We start from the raw sequence: 25246 nt of genomic DNA, 5'->3' as shown, positions 1-25246 counted from the left end.
TGGAAATAAATATTAAAATGTTCCTTTCTTGAAGAAAAGATGAAAAAAAAAAAGCAATGACAAAACAACTTTCAATACTACTGGATTGTATTCAGGGTACCCTGGAATATGTGGTTTGTCACTGTAGGAATTGATTCTGCAATGTGTTAAAGAAGCAGACACTGATCATCGAACCTCTCTCAGTTCCATGTGCGGTACATGTATACAAATTGAATGTCAGGAAGCAGTTTTGGAACAACTAAACAAATTGTCAGAAAAGTATATTGATGCTTAAATATTCGAAATAAATTACCACCTTACCACTAAAAGCCATTTCTTTTCAAACAAATTGACGACAATATGTTCACTGATATATTCTGTGAAGCATACCCCTCAAGAACAGACGCCAACACTAACTGGAAATGAGACCGTGCTTCACCATAAAGCTAAATATTCTTTATTGTACATCGAGATTCTTAAATACTGTTACATTCTGCCTTTGATATGAGGAAAATATCTGGTTTGTCTCTAATAAAAGCCCCTAGACTTAAAAAAATACACTACCTACAGAAAACACTTGTGCTATCTAGAAATAGGGATTTTGGTCCTTAGAGGTACAATGCTGACACAAAACGATGCCACCAAAATATATACATATATTATTTTTGATGTCAAGCTGTCATTAGCGTGAAACACTGTAACAATGCTAGATTACATTTTACGCGGGCCTCAGAAACAAAATGTACATTTATAACAAGGGCATGGTTTTAAAAGAATATAAATTCACGTTCAGCAGTAATAGGTTAATATATAATGGCTATAGTGCGGCCGGAATCTTGGCTCAATTTATGTCTCCGTTGTGGATCTGAACTTGGATTAATAATGTCTTGGGTCATTATAACATTATTTGTTTTCTTTTCCTAGCTACTAGAACTAAACGAAACAGTAACACATTGCCTTAACCAATTAGTATGTCTGTGCAAACAACAAAGTTCAATCCTTTTCAAAGTTCAAGTTCAAAGTGTGAATCCTTTTAATTGAACTGCCCAGGGAACACTTTTGTATGGAGAGAATTTAGTCATGGGAGTATCGGTAGCTAGAGGAAACAGGACAACATTCAGCACAGAAGAAAAACAATTGCACATCGCGGGTTTGCTTGGGAGATGTTTCACCAATCCAGTGTGTTCCATTGATACAAAACTAGAAACACCTCGAGAAAACTACCACAACCTTCAAATGAAACAGAGCGCGACAATAAAATAAAATAAAAAGGCAGACCAAACAAAAATATTGGTCTATTACAAAACAACAGCAACTGCAAGGGGAAAGAGTGCAAAGCATGTTTAGAAACATACGAAGAAGAACAAAAAGCTATTCAAATAGTCACTAATCTGAAATAAACTGTAGGCAAAGTAACCAATAATTATGCTACATTTACAATCATCTAAAAGTCATAACATGCTATTGTCTTCATATTACTGGTAATACATATGCTTAAAAAAAAAAAAAAAAAGATTTGTTTGTTTAAAAAAAAAATTGTAATTTGGTCTACAGTAGTTAAATAAACACAAGTATTAAACTACAGTGTTCTAATAGTGTTTATGTTTAGCGTTGAACAATATGAATACATTTCTGGAGAACTTGAATCTGGCTTCTCTGTAAAGTGAACGGACACAGTCCACTTTTGTTTCCTTCCCGAAAGATCGAACTGCAACTACGGACACTAGCTACACAACCAACAAAAGAAAGAAATATTAACCATAAAATGCATTGTGGTCAAGTGTCTCCCGATGAACACAGTTTCAATAAGATTTAATTATTAGATTCATAGGTTTTCAAAGGGGGAACTGCAAGCTTTCACACTCTGTCAACAATTCAATTTACAGTGTGGTTCAAAGCTGTGTGGCCACAGAGTGCTGATACAATAGAAACCTATTCCCAACAGACAACAGAATCCCACAGATGGCTGGGAGAGCTGAGCAGAAGGATCTCTTCATCTGTGGGTCACAAAAATAGCTTTCAAGCAGTGTTGTTATTGTAATCGAAAATAATTATGACCTTACGTAGCCTGAGGGGGAAAAAATATATAAAAAGGGCAGTGTTTCATCCAAGACACCCATCCATTCACCTCTGAATGGAAGGCTTTTGCGAATTCCCATAGTTGCAGCACAAAGATCCCACATTGCAAATTTCTATCCCTCTCACTTCAGTGCTATTCCTACTCAATACAAAAGGGTTTTGGAAAACAGGAAGCTGACTTTTGGAAAGACAGGAAGTTGTCCCCAACCACCCCCACCCCCCAACTCCACACACATTGACCCCCACCCTAAACAGACTATCTGTGCAGTAAAGAAGTGTATGCAAGTGGGTTAAATGTCTTGTTATTGCTAGGAATCCTCCCTTCGCGATTCAACACAAGAAGAAAACAAAAAAGAACAAAGATTAGCATAAAAGCTCAGACTCATCAAAAGAACAGATTGTTTCTTTTTTTTCTGGCAGCTTGAATAACCTTTGCACCATTTCATACTAAAATAAAACACACTGATTCTCCTCATTTGTCTATTTAGTTAGATATTATATTGTTTCTTTCAAATGCTTACCCTCTATCTTTTGAAATACAAATGTGATCCTGCAGCATTTAGTGGAAGTTTCAAGGAACACAGCTCTGGAAAAGGGGGGATATTAATAGTTCCAGTTCTGAACAAGGCATGTCTCCATATTATTCACGTCTTTGCAAGTGGCAGTTTATGAATATTCAGAGTACAGTAGTTTATACATATTTGCAAATTCACCATCTTATTCAGAAGATCTGTGATCTGAAGAGCAGTTGATTAGGCCCCTTGCTAAAAGCTGATGGATATGACCCGGTATGCATTTCAGCTGAACTTGCTGAGCTTAAAGATATTTAACAGCTAACAGGTCCCTCCAGCTCTCTCTCTCTCCCTCTCTCTCTTTTGGCATTAAACACATTGTGATCGCACCATCATGCTGCTATGGAAAGAGAATAAATAAATGTAAAAAAGGGAAAAGTGACCTGATATTCAACAATAAGTCACTGACTCGATCAGGAAACAAAAATGACCGTTAATCATATGTTACAGACTAGTATCTTGACTGTGCTTGATTTGTTTGTCCTACTATATATATATAAGAAATAGGAAAGAAAAAACTGCTGAATGTAGGGGAAAAGCAAACAAAACATTCTGGCTCATTCCATGGCTCGGGTGCATTAAATATACTTTGACAATCTGAAATCCACAGATTCTAGGAGGGGAACAGGACTTTGATGTGCCAAAGAGACATTACTTTAAATAGGCTGCTTTCCGTTTGGACTCCTCTAGAACAATGGCAGGGTTCCAGGTCCGAGGGAGTCCGGCTCAGGCACCAGTCAAGGTTCCCCGACTTCCTGTTATATTTTTAAATCTCTCTGAAACCACTGAGCAAAGAGATGAACAGTTTTACCTTTCATAAGACAAATGAATAACACTTTTTTCATTTTTGTTATGTACTGGACTGGACTTTAAAGGGAAAGTGGCAGTTTAAATGTCTTAAAACGAAATATATTATAGCCTGCATTTTAATGTATCTGTAAGTACTATATTGTTGAATTTTATATATATTTTATATATATATATATATCCTCTGTGTGTAAGATAGTTGGCTTTTGAAAATGTATTTTGAAGTAAATTCCTTTGTAATTAATATCCTGATTGTCCCCAAATTAAGATCAGTGCTCACAGCACTTACCTGTTGGGTAAGTAAAAAGAAGTCTAAACTAAACCAAAAAACACAATATTGGAGCGGCAATGAACAAGTCATACAAGTCGTATTAATTTCCTTCTGTTGGCTTCCCATCCCTCACACGTTTATTTTGGCCAATATCAATCTCCCAAAATCCAGGTTACAATAATTAAATTTATAGTGCAGTTGAAAGAGAGGCTGAATAGTTTAACAGAACAGCAAATGCCATCTTTCAAGAAAAGCTCAGATGTCCCTTTTATGTGCTTTTAGCTGGACGTTTTATTAGTTTTCATTTTGGGGGGCTCATTTAAGGACTGTCTGATGGAAGGTTAATACTATAAAAATGAACTGCAATGCAAAGGAGACACACAATTGACTGCACTGGACAGTAGGTGGAACAGCGAGATCAGGCATCGGTTTGGAAGATCTTCGCAGTGGAATCTTACATGCAGGAGGGAAAAAAAGTCTAAAACAAAGAGACATCTATGTGATTTTGTCTTGATGTGTGTGTACTTCATATTTTAAAAGCTCTGTGTTTATTAAATAAAAGCACAAAGTTTGTCCAGGGAAATCATTCTATGGTTATTTTTGGTTGATAAAAAAAAAAAAAAAAAGGTTGTTAGTCACTAAGTTATTTGAGTTGCGATGATTTACACTCAGAGTTATATGCGGGCAAATGGAGTGGAAGTTTTACAGATACTGTGCATCACAGTAAGATGGATATTTCACTAATTAAAGCTTAATTAAGTTGTATGACTATGAAGGGGAACAGCTGTGATGATTACTGTGTAACTGCAGATTCGCAAAAAGTGATAAACCTATGCAAATGAAATCATAGTGAAGAGACTGGGCTGACCAATTTTTTTTTTTTTTTTTTTTTTTAAGCCTATAAAATAATCAATTTCAGAATTTCCAAGAAAGTTTACAAATATTTCAGATGGCACCTTTGGCACAAATATAAAAAGAAAATAAAGGGATAAGCGATGCTCCTGGGTCCATGCAAGACAGGTACGAGTGATCTGCAGAATTATTATGATTTTGTCTGCACATGTATTTATGACCATCTCATCCTCTAGTTTACACTTTTCACGCAGACTCTGCTGGGTGTCCCCAAACTCAAATTCCCTCTTAATTGTCGGGTGAAATGGGGAGAGCTCAGCACTGGGCTGGAGAAACGCCCCGTTCAAGGGATAAGGGAACCTTTTTAACTGGTGGTGGGAATCTAACGCTAGGGAGACAGTTGGGTTTTGACAAGCGCATATTCACCACTAATGAATTCCCGGACCACGTTCACCCTTTCAAATGTCTTACTGTAATGTGAAGAGCACAGTTACTCCGGCCTGGCCAGAACACGGGGCCATTACAGGACAGCACGTCTTGGTCTGTAACAGCAGTTATTGCTCAATTCTCTCTTGGGGTTTCCACAGTTTGAATAAAATAGTGTCTGAAGGTACCTGCTTATTAACTTACCTACAGAAATAGATTATAAGGAGACATACGGAAAGTGTACAGCCTATTAAAGGTAATTTGGAAAACTTTCAATAAATAGATTTAACTTTCTTTGGATTATTTTGTTTATCACAGCTAGGACCCGCAAATAAGAAAACTGCTCCTGGTAAAAGGATAACGATCATGTTCTGGAAGCTTCTGACTGGCTAATACAAGTTGGCATTAAACACTGACAATCTCTCTCATGCCTTGGCTCAAAGCTTATTCGAATATCAATTAAAAACTATTTCCAAGTCCCAATCCTCATAGCTTTAGATATTACAATTTAAAAGAATATCCATCAGCTTATTATATCTATAATTACTCTCAATGCTTATTCTTGCTGTCCCTACCTTGCTTTAAAGTTGCAATTAATATTGGTATTCTATGTCCGTTTCTCAATTAAATCATGGAGATCTGATGACAAATCACACATTTCATAACACGTTTCAAAGACCTGTTGAGAGGAAATCTTGCCGTGTTGTATTAAAAAAAATGGGGGGGGGGGGGGGGCATCTAAACTGAAGAGACTTGCTCTGAAAAGGTCTTTTTTTTTTTTTTTCTCGAAGATTACACAATGTCCACAATGACCAACTAGTTAATTACTCTAATTGAGAAAAGGACATCAATTAACAATGCTAATTACAGCTTTAAAAGAAGGTAGGGAAAGCAAGAAAATAAATACATGCTGAAGGCAAGCAAGTTTGTGCATTGTACAAACACAGCAATAAAGGTGAAGAAATTACTCTGAGCCAATAAAGTCTTATCACATGTTCCACCAGAACTTCAGCTGAAACTATTGCACATTCCTGGGGAATGACATTTCAAATAGCGATTAGCCTTTATTTGCGTACATATTCATATAAAACCCCTATCTGATTAAGAATAGTTCATGTGGTCATAAAAAAAACATTTTAAAGTTAATTATATGAATAAGAATCTTTGGGAAGAACATCAAAAACATCTGTATTATTTGATTTTTAAATTATAAGGGACATGTATGGCATTTCTGCTTCAAGGAATAAACAATGGTACATTTATTCTTCTGAAAAGTCCAACTGAAGATAATCTAGGGCCTAGATTATAACTATTATATTATAACTGTATGCAATTTAAAGAAACAACAACAACAACAACAACCAATACACCCAGTAATATGTCACTATACCCCTTACGTTAATAATACAGGACAAGCAGACTAAACTCCTAGTTAATAGTTTTAATATTTAAAAATATTATATATTTTTGGTGCTACTTCCTTGTTGTGCATGAAATTCTTCCAGGCCGCACAACTAACAGCAGTCCCAGATCGCAGAGAAACTCAACATAAGTCCGTGATTTATTGCCCACTTTTGCAGGGACATTCCGTTAAGCTCTCTTAATAGGCACACACTTAATAGTCACATTGGGGACAACTTCAATACTTAACAATTTAGATCAAATTAAAGCCTCAGATTAAAGCATGGCATATGAAAGGTTTAGTCTCTTGGTTTATACCTTTCTTATGGACTCAACAACCATGGTTTCTTCGCATGTTTGTGTGTGCAGAGAACCACGCCTAATTTAGTCAGTTTATCAGCAGCAATACGTATATGTCTAAGGGGTGCCTGTGCTTTATTAGGATTATTAAGGTTATAAATATATGAGCAAGCAGTGCCGCAGGAGTCCACAGATTAAATATTTAATGTTATTATGTAAATACATTAGGTAGAGAGGAGAGGGAAGAAAATGTACTTTTAAAAGGCAGATTGAAGATCTCATATTTTAAACATGTAGAGATCTGTCCTCCAGCGGTGTATTTAAATCTGGCCTAATGACATGAGGGGCAGAGATCCATAAATTATTCGTTCAAATTCTGTATTTCAGTTATACTGTAATCCCAGTCAATGAAAAAACACTCCTATTGTCTTTTCTGTTAATCCCTATGATCCATTAGGAGCTTTAGAGCTGAACTCATGGAGGGGGAGACCTTAAACTCCTACAGGTGACCATTGCATCAAATATGCCCATCTCCTGACACAGTGAGGACTTAAATCCTGTATTTGTGTCTTTCTTGTGAATATACTGTCTTTTTACTTTTTAAAATTAATTACGGTGTCTAAGCGAAAGATGACTGCTTGGTAATGATGTATACCATTTCTTGGTTTTGAAACAGATATAAAATGTTGATCTAATACTTTTTCATTGTACGGAAAGCTTGGCTAGATTTCCAAGGAACCAAATATAAAACAAATAAAAAAATTATATATATTAATTGAGTGCCACTGAAATAGTTAATTGGGAAATAGAAGACACAGGCCTCACACACAGGTGAATAAAGTCAGAGTTGTATAATGCTATTAATGCACAATGTCTGCAAAAACCAGACCAGACCCAAGAGTAGAACTCTCCATGCTGGGTAGTACAAAATGTCCAAAAATGTTTGTCTCTATAAAACAAAAACAAAAAACTACTGTGGAAATATTGGATTTAAGAATGTCTATTTTGGGGAAAACGACAATGACACAAATAAACAAAAATGTAAAACTAAAAAAAACTGTTTGCTCGCAAGAAAATGTACCTAATTTGAACATGCAAAACAGACCTATACATCAGGATCACAAACGAACACCGCAGAAGAAGGGCAGGTATTGAAATATACAGGGAATGCTGCTTCTCATGTCTGAAAACGATTTGATTACTGAATAAAACAACTGGGAAGAGCTTAAAACCAACCATGTCTCAAACAAATTCTAGCTGCTGACAGTAAAAGATTTGAAGAAAGAGTTGCTGTATTTGTTTCCTGTTTAATGGTTTTAATGAGTGAGTTTATAACTGCTGTTCTTATTTTACCTGTGAATGTGTACTGAAAATACTATTATGACTGTACTAGTTTTGTATTTGTGTGATAGATCTTAAGCAACCTAATTCTACCAAAGCAAAAAGAGAAAACAATGAAAAGTTGCCAACACTTTTTAAAGTTATACTGTACATAATATCACACCTTTCATTTGCATGTTAAATGATGTCTTTAAAATATATGTTCACTGTGGCAAACTATCAAATATTTATGTGAAGCTGCTGTTCTATACAAATAGGCACTTGATAGGCATGTTGCCTATATCCTCTAACACTGCTTTAACAATGCTTTAAAGATGTATTTGAAGACCTTTCAACCACCGTTTCTTTACAACAGAGACAACAGAAACATATTTTCAGTTTGAAATACAAATCCATATATTTTGCATGTTTGTTGACTCCACAGATGTTTGTTTAAGAATTACAAAATGAAGATTGTCTTGAGGTTTTTTTCCACATCTGTTCTCTGTATAAAAGGTGGCTGAAAGAGCTCTAGTACCATTGCCTGTAAAAACTACTCGCGTCAAAACCTCCTCTATAAGTATATATATATTTATATATATAAACGGTTTATTAGATAATTGTGAGTGTTACTTTGATAATGAAGCAAAGAAGAGTGAAACGCAGCAGTGGAAAAACAAAGAGAAACTAAAACAACCTTTGCTGAATTGTATACTGAAGATGCAATATTCATCAGTCTGATTAACTGCACAAGAACAACACAACATTTAAAATCAAAAACAAAAAGAATGGAATATGGCCCCAAGACCGGACAATATAATTACATGACACAAATGGTTTAAATATGAAAACGTCACAAAATATGTCTCAAAAGGAACAGAATGCAAGGCAGAAAGGCCGGCCGATGTAGGATTTGTCTCTCACCGATGCCTTGAAAAACGAACAGCAGAATGATCGAATGCGATTCAGCCTGCGATTCCAAAAGGTCTGTGCTACAGAAAGGGTTCAGGGCAATGGTGTTGTTCTTTCTCGTGTGGTGTTTATTTCTTTAACATAATAATTTGTTAAAAACCTAGCGATTTTTGGAGTGCAAGAATTTTACGAGATATTGCAAAGTAACATATCCATAAAATCTTCCTCCTGTAGGTTTATGAACGCTGCTCATTTTTTACTTCTGTACAGTCTGGGTTTATTTCGAGAACTTACGTTAACAAAATTTGGCAGCATGCAAACACGGCTTCTCACAGTATGTCCCTGACCTTCTCTTGGCTGGACTGCACTGCCGGACCAGTGGGCCGTGTGTTTAGAAATCTAGCTGTACTGTATTAGCACTCTAAGATGGATCAGCAATGCATTGCATATTGCGCAAAGTGTTTCAGGAGCATTCATTTCCAGTTCTTATACAAAACTATTGTAATGGTGCACTGACAATTCATGTACACTCAAACTTCTCTTGACACTGAAGTTTAGACCAGAAGTTTATCATATCAAGAAGCTGTAGAGACACAGAAAATGGCTATTTCCCTCAGACACTGCATTCTGTAAAATTAAAAAGAGTTGCTGAGATCGCCTATGAGAAAAACAATTACAAATAGTTTAAATGCACAGCAGAAAACGCGTATAAATGAATGAATGAAATCCTGTAATCTGTACATCATCTGTATTGCGTATGTGAATAAAAACATGCATGAAAAGTTAATCATTTTAGTTAAAATGCCAGAAACAGGCTGACAGGTTTTGCAAGCAAACTCTACAAAATGTTACTGTAAAAAGATGAAAAGTAAAAAATAAATCTCAATGAGAATCCTTTATAAAACGGAGTAAACTGCAGAATCTGTATTTCTACCTATTGTACGCTCGTGTCAGTTCCAAATGTTTTTGGAAACGGATGGAGATTGCCAAGGCCCTGAATAGATCTCCCTGTCCTGCCCCAGAGGACTCTATCCCCTGAGACAGGCAGGGCGTCGATCTGGTCACATTCTTCACTTGTTACAGTTGACACACAGAGCAATATGTTTTATGATCCAATATGTATGATGAAAGGAAGATTTGCATTTCTTGTGGTAGAATTACTGTAAGGATCATACCTCCCAACAAAGTTCTAGTTTGGGGAAGTCTGATCTTTTTGTCCAGCCTGTAGTCTGATCTGGTATATACTCCCCTCTAAAGAAAGAAACATGCCTTAAATGCAAGGTACTTGAATCCTGGAAGCGAGTTTAGCGTGAGTTATGCATCGCTTGAGCATTTTTTTTTATTTAGTTTTTTGCAATTCCCACACATTTTTAAGGCAGCTGTTTTTGTCATGAGTAATTATGCACAAAACATATCCGATAAAAACCTCATAAACACTGATGTAAAATTAGTTTTGTTTAGCTGAAGAAAAAAAAAAGAATGCTAAGTAGTTTTAGAGAAAAAAATTATCACGTCATATTGAAAAAGAGCACTTACAAATTTTAAGAACTCTACTACAAACAATCGCTGTTGACCAATGCATCTTCCTTTGAAATTAATATGAAAAACATCAAACTGAACTAAACACACAAGACAGGGTTGGATTTTACTCAATTTCACAACTTGCTTGTGCCTACTCTCAGTAAGCCAAGATTCATATAACACATATAAGGGACATTCATGGATATTACATGAGTTCTGTCAATATGTTGTTAAACTATATTGCTGCAGTCAGAGAATAAACTTGCTTATATAATCACCTTCCACAGAACAATGTTTTAGAGATTGTCTTCGTCAAACGAGAAAGCGAAGACAGATCTGACAAGAGTACCACACACACACACACACACACGCGCGCGCACAACGCACAAAAACTCCATAACAACAGCATCACGAGTTGGTGAAATTCATGTCTCGTATCTCCTCGAGGTCAACTGACACCACCATAAATACATGCATGGATGACTAATAAAATTAATAATAATAATTACATGTTATGAAAAGACTTTTTGTGTTTTTGCTTTGGACATGTAAGAGTTTCAAAATCCGCCAAAATAAAATCATGTTAACTTATTCAGGAGCTCCTCAACACCTCTGTTGCCCAGCTGTACAACATGCCTGCCGAGCCCCTGTATCCAGTTACTGCTCAACCCCTTCACATGTCACATAATTAAATCAATACATCCATGTCTCTATTTTGGATGTTATCAGTTCTACCCTGATTAGGAGTTGAGCAGTTCTCATGTGTAGTAATTCCATTCGTGTTATTTATTTACTTAATTGATTTTCTGATTTAATGATCATATTGCATGTCATATCATGTATTGATTTTTCAGTGGTGTATTAATTCATCGTACATTGCCTGCTTCTCTCCTTATCAACCACCACATGCACCTTCTGCTCGCCTCACAGCTGGGTACTGAATCGATTGTGGCTGCTCCACTTTGGATCTGGATTTTAAGATTGAGGATAAGAATTACTGAGAAGCACACAGTGTCGGTGAAGAAAAAAAAAAGAAGAAAAAAAAAAGAAGAAGCTATTATGGAGCCCAGAGTGATTTGGGGTAATTAAAAATAAAGCATTAATTGTGCTCTATGGGATTTAGGACTAATTGGTTTTTCAGAAGGCAGCTACACAAGCACAGTGATGCCCTATGAAAATCAGAGTGTATGAAAAAGACAGGAAAAATCTGCCAGGCTTAAAGAGATAGGTATAGCTTACTTCAGCTGCCAGTGTGAGCTCTAAATGGCTTTCACATTAAGTGTGAAAACTCCCCCATCAATTGTTTCTAAAACCAGGCAGAGCTGCACCTAATGGACAACGCTGTGGAAAAAAGGGCTGATCTTACAATAAATCTTAATGTAGTTTCACTCGCGTCCAATTCCCTTCACACGTCACCAGCACAGGATGTCGTCAATGAGAAAAGGTTTCACACAGCTTCTCATTTTAAACAATCAGAATATGGGAGAATTATACAAGGGGGAAATCAGTTAGAAGAACCTATATTTTGTGTCACTTTTTCCCTGCCTTGCGTTTAATTGTCTTCCAGCCATGGCTAAAAGATGTCTCATGGGGAGGCTGACACCCAGTTGGAATTTGGCCTTTGTCATTTAATCATCACTGATTAATTTACAGGATTAATTATTTTTCTTAAAAAGGGACTAGATGACTTTAACTCCATCTTTTGCCAGTTATAGTTTTTCGACAGTTTTTCCTTTCAGAATGGGGAAAAAAAACAAAAACAATGCCCATTAATTCTGAAATAATTGGCAACACTTCGAACTGACATTTTGGCTGTTGCTGAGGGAGACGGTGATAATGTTGCAACAATAGTCACACAGACATGAATCTCCTCATTGCTCCAACCAAGAAGCCTCGAGATGCAATTGTATTTAATTTAATTGGTTCGAGGGAAAAAAAAAAAAGTGAAAAGGAAAACAATGTGCTGCTAACACTACCAGCATTTTTTTCCTTCAAGGATTTGTTTTGCCTGTTGAAATAACTTGTTATTGTTTGTTTGTTTCTTTTCATAAAGGTATACTGGCTTTATATAAACTGTTCTTTTTCTTTATCACGTCATAAGGATGATATTGCATTTAATGAACACAGGACGATACTGCATTTGATTTTAAGACTATAAGGAAATGGGATATATTAATTTCTCCCACCTTCTGTCATTGACCTCGATTCTAATAGATGACATTGAATTCACTTTCTACTCACTCGTCTGTGCCAATTCATAGAAATCTGCATGACGTAATCTTTGAGGTTTAAACCATTTCCAAACTTTTACTAATGTGTGCTACGGTTTTCTGTTGCTTTTGCTGTCAGTCATTATTCCTTGTCACTTTACATATTGGTTTCATCTTATTCTGCCAAGTAATACTATACCACAGTAGACTAGCGATTAGGGTACACCAGAATCTGACAATGTGGGTTATCACCATGGAGAGATGAAAGACGATACTGATTTTAGAAAAACACCCAACACATCCTCACATCCTGCCTCGTGTTGGTTTGAGACACTCGCGCAAAATCAATATCTTTCTAATAGGGTAAATCACTCTTCCAGACACCGAAAAGCTGCAGTGTTGCACGTCATTCAAATCAGCTTGATCTTTTACCTCCAGTAGCAGAGAACAGCAGCCAAAAACCTAACAGACAAAAAAGGATGGAATTTAAGATCTCTCCTCCTTACTGTCCTGTCCCTATCTTTCATTCTTAGCACCCTATTGTTAATTAATATTGTATGAGAACTGCTTTCAGCTCTTCACTGAACCTGAAATGGAAGGCTGGAGCAACGCAGGCACCGTTTATTAAATGCTAAGAGGTAAAAGGTAAATACATTACAGTCAGGGTTGCATAAAAGATTACTTTCTTTCAGGTCTCCACATAACCTACAGCACAAAGGGTCTTTGTTTCAACAGGAGCACTAACTGGTACTGCAGCAGCAGTCTTCTTGCTGACATGAAGGTCCAGTGTTGTGAGACGAGTCACCTGGATATCCATGTGACACAGCCTGGCTCCAGAGCCCAGGACTGTTATTACAGAAGGCAGTCGCTGTGCACAGAGACCACCAGGGCTTTCCCTACGAAATTGAGGATCTGTTTGAAGCGGGACAGGTCTTCAAAAAAACTTGTATTCTTCCTAATCCGTGTCCCACCCGGCTCAGAGAAGGAGGTCACAGTGGAACTCGTGTTACACTTGTTCTGCATTTGATTTTATCTGCTTTGATTGTTACTCGTGTACAAATGTAAAGTCTGGGAGAGGAAAAGCTCTGAAACTGTAAAGTGATGCTACTCATACAAAAAAGCAAACACACACACACTCACAGACACACACATTGGTTAAAGCCACAAAGCCTCAAAATAGTAATTCACTCTGAAGTGTAATGCAATGGTCAATTTTTCCTTTTTCCAAACTTAGATTTCCACTCTAAGCAGCCGGTTTTCTCAAGACTTCAGTGTTGTCTACGTTCAACACAGGTGAATGTACCACTCTGTAAGTCTCTGAATCTGTAAGCAGTCTGAACCACAGAAAGTTAAAATGCAGCTCAAGTTCAACTGCACGTCAGTAAGCAAGACGAGAATTCAAAAATGGAAACACCCATGATACGACTGAATTTGGGGCAAATACAGTTATAAAATATAGCATAATTATCTTGTACGGTGGGCCTCAACATGGCAGAAGACAGTGGGGTGTGAAATATCTGCTTTTGGTAGTGCATACCTGTGCTGCATTTTACAAAGGAAGCCTAACAGTACAGGCGAGTTGTCCTAAACTTCAAATGGGGGATCGCTTGATCTAATGGATTACATGATTCACACATTTTCCAGAAACAACTGTAAGCCCAAAGCAACTTGTACTAAAATACACAACCACTTAAAAACACACTTATTAACAGCAGTTAGAACCGCACGTGTATTTTTGGTGCAACTCTTCACAAGATTCTTCTGAGACTAGAGTAGGGTACATACTTTAACATGTACATGAAAATAGTTCTGATTTGTGTGTGGTAATAACTGCTGTAAAGGGGAATTAACTGCCAAAAAGAATAAATGAAAAGATCATTACACAAAAAACCTAACAAAAAAGACGCACACGCACGCACAATGGTACGGATTTAAATTAAAAAGTTGCATGAACAATGCTCATGTAAATACACAGCAATAGAGCTAAGAAAAGCTAAGAAACATGTAACTGCTGGATAAAAAATGAAACAAACAGCTTCTCTAAGAGACCCCTAAACCTCATACAATATTAAAAAATGTTTTTTTTTTTTTTTTTTTTTTTTTCTCTAAAACTACAATAACTCTGGTATCAGTAGTGCACTTATTGGTTGAAGCAGTGCAACATATATGCAAGGAAATAATGCAGTCCACTTCTCAGGCTTTGAGAAAGATATTTAAAGATTCTTTAAAAATAAAATAAAAAATAAAATAAAAAATAAAATTCCATAGAATTTCAGGTTTAAGTAAAACAATTTCAACATTAAGCACAGGCATTTGAAGTAAATGTGCAAATCATCACCTTTAATCTACAATATCACTGTATATAAAATGAGACCAAGTCCGGGAAGGAAAAGGCTCACTGTTTGCCATCTGTATATTTGCTGTACACTACAACAGCTGAACTTACTCAAGGGAAAGAGCAAACTCTTCAGATTGCAGGTGCAGGCAGCTGTGCGTGACGAGGCCTGACACAGACAACACCAGCCACCAATATCAGAGCAAAACTACTAGTGACACTGAAATATGACCATTTAACCTGCTCCCTATCCAATTCTCTCACCCTAATTGTGGATACTGTGGGCTGGGAATGTACTGTTTATTTTTAAATCCATCTGTGGGTGTGGTATATTACTGAGCTGACCTGGAAGATGATATATATATTTTTTGTGGCGTTTATTTTACCTTCTGTCTTGTGTAACATCTATATTTCCTGTCAGAAAAATATGAAGACTTCCTGTTTGAGCCACCAGGTGGTGCTAATATATCAGAAGTAGTGCATTTTAGCTTAAACCACCTGTTGCAGCCAACAGAAGTGTCATCATTTTACTGACTGGAAACACAAGAGGTTTTCAAGGTACATGGCCATGGTGGGTTATTTGGGAAAATGTACTACTTATCCCTAGTCTAATCCAATCTACAGCTGTGATCTTAATCCTTGGTAAATCATTCAAAAATCATGAGAAAAAAACAACAATGTGGATTGGAAACAGCAGCTGATAACAGTCTGAAGCAAAGTTAGTTAAAGTAAAAATGGAGCAGCAATCAAAACTGACAGCTTGCTAGGCAGCTTACACAAGTCTAATGCTGTCACAACCACAAACTTACAAATTGCGAAATTAAAAAATGAAAATAAATGAAAAAGAAAAACTTCCTCTCTTTTTAAACTCACATTGTCTAACAGGAAGAGGTCAAACAGCCTTAACAGTCGTCTACGGTATTAGTGGCAGTGTATGCAAATTAAACAACACATCCTTAACAATCTTCCATGTTTGCTCAAATACTGTTGTATAAAACAAACCTCTAGTTCGTAAACTTTACCTGAACCATCAAAATGCATGGAGAAAAAAAAAAAAAAAAAAAAAAACCCTATCGCTCCTTTACCAACTCTTAAGAAGTAACATTTTAGCACAATTAAGAAATAATTGTCTTGTACCTAATGACAGCTGCATTTGAATCCCTCCATACCATTACAATAAATAATAACCCAGTGTCATAATAACTCCTTTTCATATCCTATATATAAAAGGCAAACTTGTGACCATCATTACATTAGAATGATTACAAAGTACAAACCAGGTACTTTTCAAAAGAGGCCTGTATACCACAGTTAGCATGGACTATTATAGTGTCCAAAACGGTCTGAATGGGAACATATCTACTTTTGTTAATTTTCACTGTATATATGTGTTTGCTTTTTAGAGATAGTAGGCCTTGTTGTAGTGTTCAACACATAAACCAGTATTAGAAGAAAGCATACATTTAGAGGCCTGTAGTAAGGATCCAGCCAGTGGATCGTTAGCAAACTACATAGCCTTAAGGCCACCATCTTATTTTTTTTTCTTTTTTTTTTTTTCTTTAAGAATACCAAAAAAAAGGATCTTGTCTCTGGGAAACGTAATGTGCCAGTGTCTATACTCATAACTCTTCATGCCCCAAAATAAGAAAAAAAAAATCTAGTGCCATTTTCTTTTTTTTTTTTTTCTAAAGAAGTTTTAAGTTTCTTTTTTTTTTTTCTTTTTTTTTTTTTTTTACTTATCCATCCGAGACATGCATGCGCATGTGATCGTTGAAATGCTCGATTTGGTCAAACTTGGCAGGGCAGACCGAGCACACGTAGGTGGTCCCCTCTTGACAGCCGGCTTCAGCCGTGACTCCAACTCCGACACCGGCCCCCGCTCCGGCCCCCGCTCCGGCCCCTCCAGACACAGGCATGGCCCCGGCCACGGCTCCGGCCCCGGGTTCGGGAACGGGGATAGGCACGGGGATCGACACGGGGCCCCCACCGGCACCTCCGCCCACCCCACTCACCCCCGTCACCCCGGTCACCCCCGTCACCCCAGGAACCCCGGTTACCCTGGCTCCCCCGCCTCCCGCGCTGTGCAGGGCCATGTGCCGCTCCAGCAGGGTCTTGTGAGAAAACTTCTTCTTGCAGACGTAACACTCATAGGACTTCTCCCCCCGGTGCAGCCGCATGTGGACGTTCAGGGAGCTCTTCTGGGTGAAGCGCTTGTTGCAGATGCTGCACTGGTAGGCCCGGACCCCCGTGTGCGTCACCATGTGTTTTATTAGGTAATCCTTCAAGGAAAAAGAACGCCAGCAGATGCTGCACTGGTGTGGTTTCTCACCTAGACGTACACAGAATTCACATTTATTACAATTAATCACACAAATAACAACAACAATAGCATGTCCTCCCCTTACTCCTGGAAGTCCTAGAAGATGCTACCAGAATGCAGAGATTTTCCTAAACAGAAAATGTTGCTCTCTAACTCGCTGGGACCTGAACCAGGTTTTAAAGCACAGCGAGTAGCCAGTCCTCTTGTGATGAGGCAATTGTGAATCTCAAGTTGTTCCACTCTGTGCTGTGGAAGTGCAATGCTTTAGGAAGCCTGTTCCACAGATTTGTAGTGACCTGAAGGCACACACTGAGCTTGTCTTGACCTTTGGTAAACCCCAGACTAGCGTTATCAATATAGTCAAATGCACTGGATATTGCCTGAAAAAGAACATTGTATCCCAGGGAAAATCCCAGGCACACAGTGTGGCTTCCATGCTTTATTAAAAGCTAAATAATGAAATACAAATATGCAGTCCTTCTTTTTGGGGAGGGGTACACCCTTCATGTATATCAATGGAGCATTTCATATCTGCAGTTTTTGTTGTTAATGTTTTCTTACAATTTGCATATCCTATTATATGTGTTCCGTGTTAGTTTCTGTTGATGTTTTGGCTTAGATTGATATCTTCCATCTTGAATAAATATTTAATCAAAAACAGCATCTGATAGGATTTCTCTCAGCTGATTGCGAGGAAGTGTACAGGGAGAGCTGATTAGATTGGTGGCACAGTGAAAGCTCGGCGCAGTACAGGGACTGGTGCAATGCTCCCTGCCAGCCCAGTGAAGGTCTTTCGAGCTGCAGGGTCTCACACACTCAAAGAGCAGGTGCTTGATATTTCATGCTTGTTACCTTATTTTGCGTAAATTTGCATTGACAGACGTGGCATTTAACCAGTATTAAAATGTAAACCTGTAGTTGCTTTTCTGCATGTTTGTCACAGTCTGTATAAGAGTGCGTCAGAGCTGAAGTAGATCAAACCCGTGTGTTTATTGTCCACCCTAGCAGTTGGGGTAGCGCATTGTCATCCGGATTTTCCACCCAAGCCAGGCTTTTCCCCATCGTCTTTGTATTACAAATAAAATAATAGCTGTGACTGGATGACAATAGTCACTGGGACACTAGGAGACGAGACAAGATTTTAGAAATTTCTATAAAAGGAAAGACTTTAACGCGCAAATGAAGCATTAGACCTTGCTGAGATGAATACTGGTGCTTAATGACTACTCTGTGGGACCTCACTCCCCAGAAATATTCACTCTTGAGAGATTGAAATATAATAATATTATTATTATTATTGTTATTATTATTATTATTAATAATAATAATAATAATAGTTGTTGTTTAAATGTATGTACCATCAAACAGCACATTTTTCTCTTCATTTGCACTTCATTGTTGTGGTGGTATTGTTATCTTTCAAGTCGGAAGCACTGCCCAAGGGGGAGGGGTTTCTGCACACTTCCGCGGGAACCCGATCGAAACGTCACTCCATCAAAGCTGCCATTGGTCCCTGCGCTCGTCACTCAGAACAGGTCCCTTCCACTTCCTGTTCTATAAAACATGACGTCTGCGCAGGTTCATCCTCTTTTGCCTCTTCGCTGGACTCAGGAACATAAGCTCTCTGTGTCTGTGTTTGTAATAAACATTCAAACTGTGTATGCTGGCTGGCTCACTTCATAGTGTTGTTCACCACCGTTTTCGCTACACATCGTCTCTGTCTTGTGTGTGTTTAGTTATTATTGATAGCTAATCCCGAATCTGTCCCGTGCGCGCACCGGAGGTCTGGCTGCGCTTTCGGTTTCAGTTTCGTTCACAAGAAGAGCCTTTTAAAAATAATAGTCGTGTTTATATAGTGCTATATATATTCCGACTGCTTGCTGTGTTGGTTTTTGTCCACAGGGCTTTTTCCTCCACAGCAGGAGTGCTAGCAGCGGCAGTAAAATCCGGTGTGTCGTAAGAGATCTTGCCCGCGTGAGGTGCTCCTCCGCTGGCTTGCGCCCGCACTACAGCCCGCGGCTGCGGCTGTAGGAGATCTCGCTCTCTTGGTTCGCCGAGAACGAGCACTGCTAGCCCTCCCGGTCCGTGCGTGCGTGCCTCGGTTTTAGATCCCGCTACGGCTGGTGGTCTACTACCCTCAGCCCCCGGACTCCGCGTCACCCGGTGTATATAAACGTTGCCGGGTGGAGACACACTTACAGCGGCGGGGCCACTAGGCGCTCCACTTGTTGCAGAGGCGTTCCAGTTGTTGTGTGCCCCCAGTGCAAACACTGATCGGCGCCTCTGCTGCACGTTTCCCTGTGCATGTGCGTGTGCGCTCGGCGATGAGCTCCTCTCGCCCCCGCCACTGTGCCGCTTGCGGCCACCGCACCTTGCCCGCCTGGAGTTGGGAAGCCCCGTCTGTCTGGGCACGGACAGCGGGCGCGATTTGGCCACGACTTCTGGGTCCGCTGCGGCGCACCTGGAGGTCTGCCATCTTACCAGGCGCCGCCGCACTTGCTGCCGCGCCTGGTGATTCCCCACTCCGGCGAGTGACGGGGGGGCCTGGGGGGCGCTGGATCTCCGCCTCTCCCCGAGCCCCTCCGTCCCGCATCTGCCATGGCAGCTGCCCCCCCCGCGACAGCCGCACCGCCCCTGCCTGACGTGCCCGCAGTGCGCGCCGCATCGGCCGGCCTCTGATCCTGCCTCCAAATTCGAGAGGGGTCAGCACGCGCAGCGGCCCACACAGGCCCTCCCGCTGCTGCCTGACCTCCTCGAAGAGCTGACAGCTACCTGGGACCATCCGGCAACAGCCCCTGCCCTAGCCAGGAGAGGGGAGGCTTATGCCAGGACCCGGGGCGCGGCAGAAGCGGGCTTGGTGGATTTTCCCCGCAAAAATTCCACCATAGCCGCGCTCGTCTCCATACCTCCGCTGTCCGCGGAGCCACGCGACCTGGCCTGCCCCAACAGGCAGTGTCGCGTCACGGAGACGCTGCTCCGGAGGGCGTATGAGGCTGGAGCCCAAGCGGCTCGCCTCTGAGATACGGAAAGCCTGCTGGCCTTGTACTTGGCTCAGCTGTTGGAGCCCTCGGAGCAACATGGCACATCACCCACCCCGGCCCCTATCTCGGAGATAGCGGCGGTGGCGGATCAGCTGGTCACGGTGATGCGCCAGGGGGCAAGGGCGTCAGGGCAATCCTTGGCAGCCATTGTGGCGGCGAGCCGCCAGCTTTGGCTGTCCCAGGCACGGTGGGTCCCTGAGACGGACAGGACTCGCCTCATGGACGCCCCTATCTCGCCGGGCTTTACTTTTGGCCCCTCTGTGGAGGAGATGCTCTTGCGCACCCTCCAGGAGAGGGAGCAGTCCCTGCAGCTGGCCCGAGTGTACCCGGTGAGGCCCCCCGACCGCGGCTCCCAGGCCACAGCCCAGGCCACAGCCCAGGCCACAGGCCGGACCACAGCAGCACGAGGGATTTTATTCCCCATACTTTCTTGTGCCCAAGAAAGATGGCGGTTTCCGCCCCATCTTGGATCTGAGGCGCCTGAACTGCCACCTCAAGGTGCTACGCTTCAAGATGCTCACCCTGCGCACCATGTCCCAGGCCATCAAGCCCGGCGACTGGTTCACCACGAGGCAGGTGGACGGAGCCCGCACGGGCCCTCCATATCAACATCCTGGAGTTACAAGCAGTACTCCTTGGACTGTCTCACTTCCTGCCAGTCCTGCGGGACAGACATGTGCTGGTCCGGACGGACAACACAGCGGTGGTTGCCTATATCAACAGGCAAGGAGGTCTCTGGTTGCGCAGACTGTACTGTCTAGCGCACTGTCTGCTTCTGTGGGCGCAGCCACGGTTCCGCTCCATCAAAGCAGTTCACCTCCCAGGCCTGTCCAACACGGCGGCGGACCTCCTCTCTCGGGGAGGCCCCCCGGTCTCGGAATGGCTCCTCCACCCGCTTGTGGTACAACAACTGTGGAGCCGGTTCGGCAGGGCGGACGTGGATCTCTTTGCCTCGGCAGAGTCCACACACTGCCCACTATGGTTCTCCGTCCAAGACCCCTCAGGAACCCTAGGGATCGACGTGAAGGTGAAGGTCTCCTTTACGTGTTCCCACCGTTCCCCCTTCTCCCGGTGGTCCTGGAGAAGGTCAGGAGAGAACGAGCAACAGTTCTGCTGATAGCCCCACTGTGGCCTCGCAGATTCTGGTTCGCGGAGCTGATCGCCCTCCTCCACGGAGAGCCTTGGCAGCTCCCAGTGAGAGCGGACTTGTTGTCCCAGGTGCAGGGCACGCTTTGGCACCCCAATCCGGGCCTCCTCCAGCTCTGGGCCTGGCTCCTGAGTGGGAGCGATTGATTGCCTGGGGTCTGTCGAACGTGGTACTTGCCACTATTCAGTCGGCGAGAGCTCCCTCTATGAGGTCGCAGTATTCCTACCGCTGGCGGACGTTTAGCACCTGGTGCCAAGACGGCAGTCAAGACCCAATTAATTGCCCCATTGGGGTCATATTGCAATTTCTACAAGAGCTGTTGGACCAGGGCAAGGCCCTGTCCACGCTCAAAGTGTATCTGGCGGCCATCTCCACATCATGTTTGGATTGATGGCGAGCCTCCTGGGTCTCATTTTCTGGCTGTGCAGTTTCTAAAGGGAGCTTGACGGCTAAGGCCTCCTCACACCCCTTCACTGCCCGCATGGCGCCTTGATGTAGTGCTGGACGCACTTTCCCAAGCTCCATTCATGGTGCCCCCTTGGCAGACATTTGTGTGGCTGCAGCTTGGGCCTCACCGCTTACATTTGCCCGGTTCTACAGGTTTGATGTGACGGCACTGGTCCCTTCCATTGGGAACCCAGTGTTGGCTGCAGTCGAGCCCCAGTAGCCTGCAGTCCTCTCCCAGTCTGCCCCTGTAAGTGCATCCTGAGGGAGCTGGTGAACCGTGTCTTTCCCTTCCACCGGACTATGCCTTCCAGTTGAGCACCCACGCGAGCTGCTCCTGGATGTACAGACAGCCCTGTCGATGTGTTCCCGGGGCTTGTCTTGCGGCCTACAGGCATGTTGCCTTACGAGGTTGCCCTGTATATAGTTCCTTCATTGTAATTGTGTTGCGGTGGTGCATGCGTTGGCCTGTACCCCGCTCTGTGTATTGGTCAGCAGATCTGTGGCTCGCTCTGGCTGTATTACGCCATAGAGAAGGGGACCGCTGCTGTTGTCCTCCAGTGGAGGGCACTTGAGTTCTCCAGTGCCCCGCTGTGTACATAGTTCATTTATTCGCACGCTAGAGCTGTAGTTGTCCTGTGTTAGCTGTGCTATTCGACAGTTGTCAACTGCTCCTGTGTTCCACGTGTGGTGCATGAGCCAGCTCCTGCACCCCGTGATATATATATGTGTATATATGTATTATGTGTTAAACAGCAGGACTGTGGCTCCATTCTAAAATTGTAGAATGAAGTTCACTGCCGCTGTTCCCAGCTGACGGCGCTTGAGTTTCGCTGCCTTGCTGTGTATATAGTTCCTTTCTTAACAGTAGAGCTAATGTTGCCCTGCGTTAGCCGGTCTAACCAGCAGGCGTCAACTGCTCCTGTGTTCCATGGGCGGCGCACGACTTCGTTCCTGCGCCCCGTGGTGTTCGTTTGTACAAAATCTAAATTGTCAGCACAATGGAGCTCTTCCACTCTGTACTGTTTAGTCGAGTTGGAAGGTCTTGCTGTCACGCGATATGTATGTATTGTATATTGTTCAGCTCGGCTACTCTGTTGACTAGCCAGCTATGTATTATACTGTATTTTTCTCATTGGGTCTGTGGCCCCGCTCCTATTGGATCAGGGGTGCACTGCCCTGATATTGCACGGAGGCCGCACAAGTTGCTTGATTGCCTGCGCCAGATATTGTGCAAGTAGATTACGGCCTTGCTCCTAGCTGCACTAGTAGAGCAGCCGGCCTTGCTCTTGTAAGCGGAGGGCGTGAGAGTTAACCTCTGTAGCCCCGCTTTGTATATGCTGATTGCAGACAGTTCCCGGTAGAGCGTGACTACGGTCCTCGCTCCTGGACGGATCAGGTGTGGCCCTATGGGGCCACTGAGGTTACTGTCTGGAGTTGTGTTGCCGAGGCCCCTAGCGGTGCACCTCGGGGCAGGCTCCCTTATCAGCTTGCTGCCTCCTCCCTTGCGACAGTTTTGTTATACAGTAACCCCTCCCCCTTGGGCAGTGCTTCCGACTTGAAAGATAACGATAGGTTGCGTATGCAACCCCGGTTATCTGAAAAAGGAAGCACTGCCCAAGGGTTGCAAGGTCGCGCGGGAGTCCAGGCTCCCGGCAAAAGAGGACGAACCTGCGCTGAAGTCACGTTTTATAGAACAGGAAGTGGGAAGGGACCTGTTTTGAGTGACGAGCGCAGGGGCCAATAGCAGCTTTGATAGAGTGACGTTTCGATCGGGTTCCCACAGAAGTGCGCAGAAACCCCTCCCCCTTGGGCAGTGCTTCCTTTTTCAGATAACCGGGGTTGCATACGCAACCTATCGTTATCTTACATTATGTTAAAATAATTTCCAGCTAGAAACAACTTTAAAGTGACTTTACCAACTTTGGGGCTTTTAGTTAGGATGGGGGAAAATCTGATCATAGCAGGAACACCAGAAATCTCAGACAGCACTTTTAAAAGCATATGAATAAGTAAGAAAATAATACACTAGCCTTTTGAGGTCATATTTGTGGAAAATAAACACATGGTCCTCCATCAGCAAAACCTGAGCAAATACTATTGCTTTGTGTGCCTGTATTCTGAGTTTCTGAGAATAAATAAAATAAAACACTTGAATAACAATCTTGAAAGAATGAGGAGAAAAAAAAAGACTTGATACTGAAAACTAGGCTTTTTGAGGTCTCATCTGTAGATCTAAATAAAAGCTTTCCTTTTCAATCTATTTCTTTTCTCTCTCTCTCTTTTTGTCTCGAGAAAATCTGTGCTTGGCACTTGCTCTTCCCGATGTCTCATGACTGTCCCAGAGTAAAAGACTCTTATTAATAATGTGTAGAAGTGACGGGTCTGAATCAAACATGAAGGGTGCATTTGCACACATATTATTAATGAATGGAAAGGGACTGTGAATGTATAAAGTTCCTTTCATCATTGAAAAATAATAATACCTTATTTACTGTGAATCTGAGCCTGCCTGAAAACAGTGCAGTTTAGCCTCCTCTAGGGGAAATGGCCTTGGAATCTCCATTTTAATGTAACTATTGATCCTTAAAAAACAAAGCAGAATAGCCTGTTCACTTTGTAATTCATTCAGCAGTGATATGGCTGTTGAAATGCATTTGTTTGATCAATATTACAATATATACATGCATTCATCCATGCACTGAATATATATGCATGCATCTATACACACACACGTATGGCATTTTCAGAAACCAAATCTAAAATATGTGGTGAAACCATTACAGTCTTCTGAGGCCATTTTGGTAATGTTAAAGATTTCTTCCATTTTGATATACACATAGTGCGTGGGGTGAATTTGTGAACGTGTCAATGTAATGCAGTAATGCAAATCAAAGGATCACCGCTTCTAATTAATAATCAGTGTAATTAGAATGATGTATGGTATCACACCAAAGGATGCATCTCCTCTCTGTTCACACGCACCTCGTGCTGTGCTCAGTATTACACGCTGAACTGTAATCTTCTGAGGCACCCATAGATTCCTATCCAATTACTATTCCATTGTTTGAAATTTACATCTCCCTGAGCTAAAACAACAGCAAATAAATTGCTGGTTCAGGGATAAGGCATATTAATGTAGCCTGGGGCATGTCTGTGGACAAATGGATGATGGGGTATGCATATTCTGATGAATAAATATTTATCAGTTACAGAAAAATAAAAAAATGAAAAAACGAACAACAAGATAAAAATTATCTTAAAAATTATCAAAAGATGAAGAAAGTAAGCAGATTACAATCAGGTAAT

At 41.4% G+C, this 25246-nt stretch overlaps 1 protein-coding gene across 1 annotated transcript in view; it reads right to left on the bottom strand.

Moving 5' to 3' along the window:
* Window positions 1–12990: 12990 nt before the first annotated feature.
* Window positions 12991–25246, bottom strand: part of zbtb20 (zinc finger and BTB domain containing 20) — a 65629-nt gene continuing 53373 nt past the window's right edge. The window contains exon 6 of the mRNA XM_066699132.1: window positions 12991–17314. Coding sequence (XP_066555229.1) covers window positions 16722–17314 — 593 coding nt within the window. The 3' untranslated portion in view covers window positions 12991–16721. The remainder of the gene's footprint in view (window positions 17315–25246) is intronic.

This window comes from Amia ocellicauda, chromosome 3, assembly GCF_036373705.1.
Source record: "Amia ocellicauda isolate fAmiCal2 chromosome 3, fAmiCal2.hap1, whole genome shotgun sequence".
Taxonomy (NCBI): Eukaryota; Metazoa; Chordata; class Actinopteri; order Amiiformes; family Amiidae; genus Amia; species Amia ocellicauda.
Note: the sequence above shows the minus strand (reverse complement) of the source record. Positions and strands in the feature narration are given on the sequence as shown.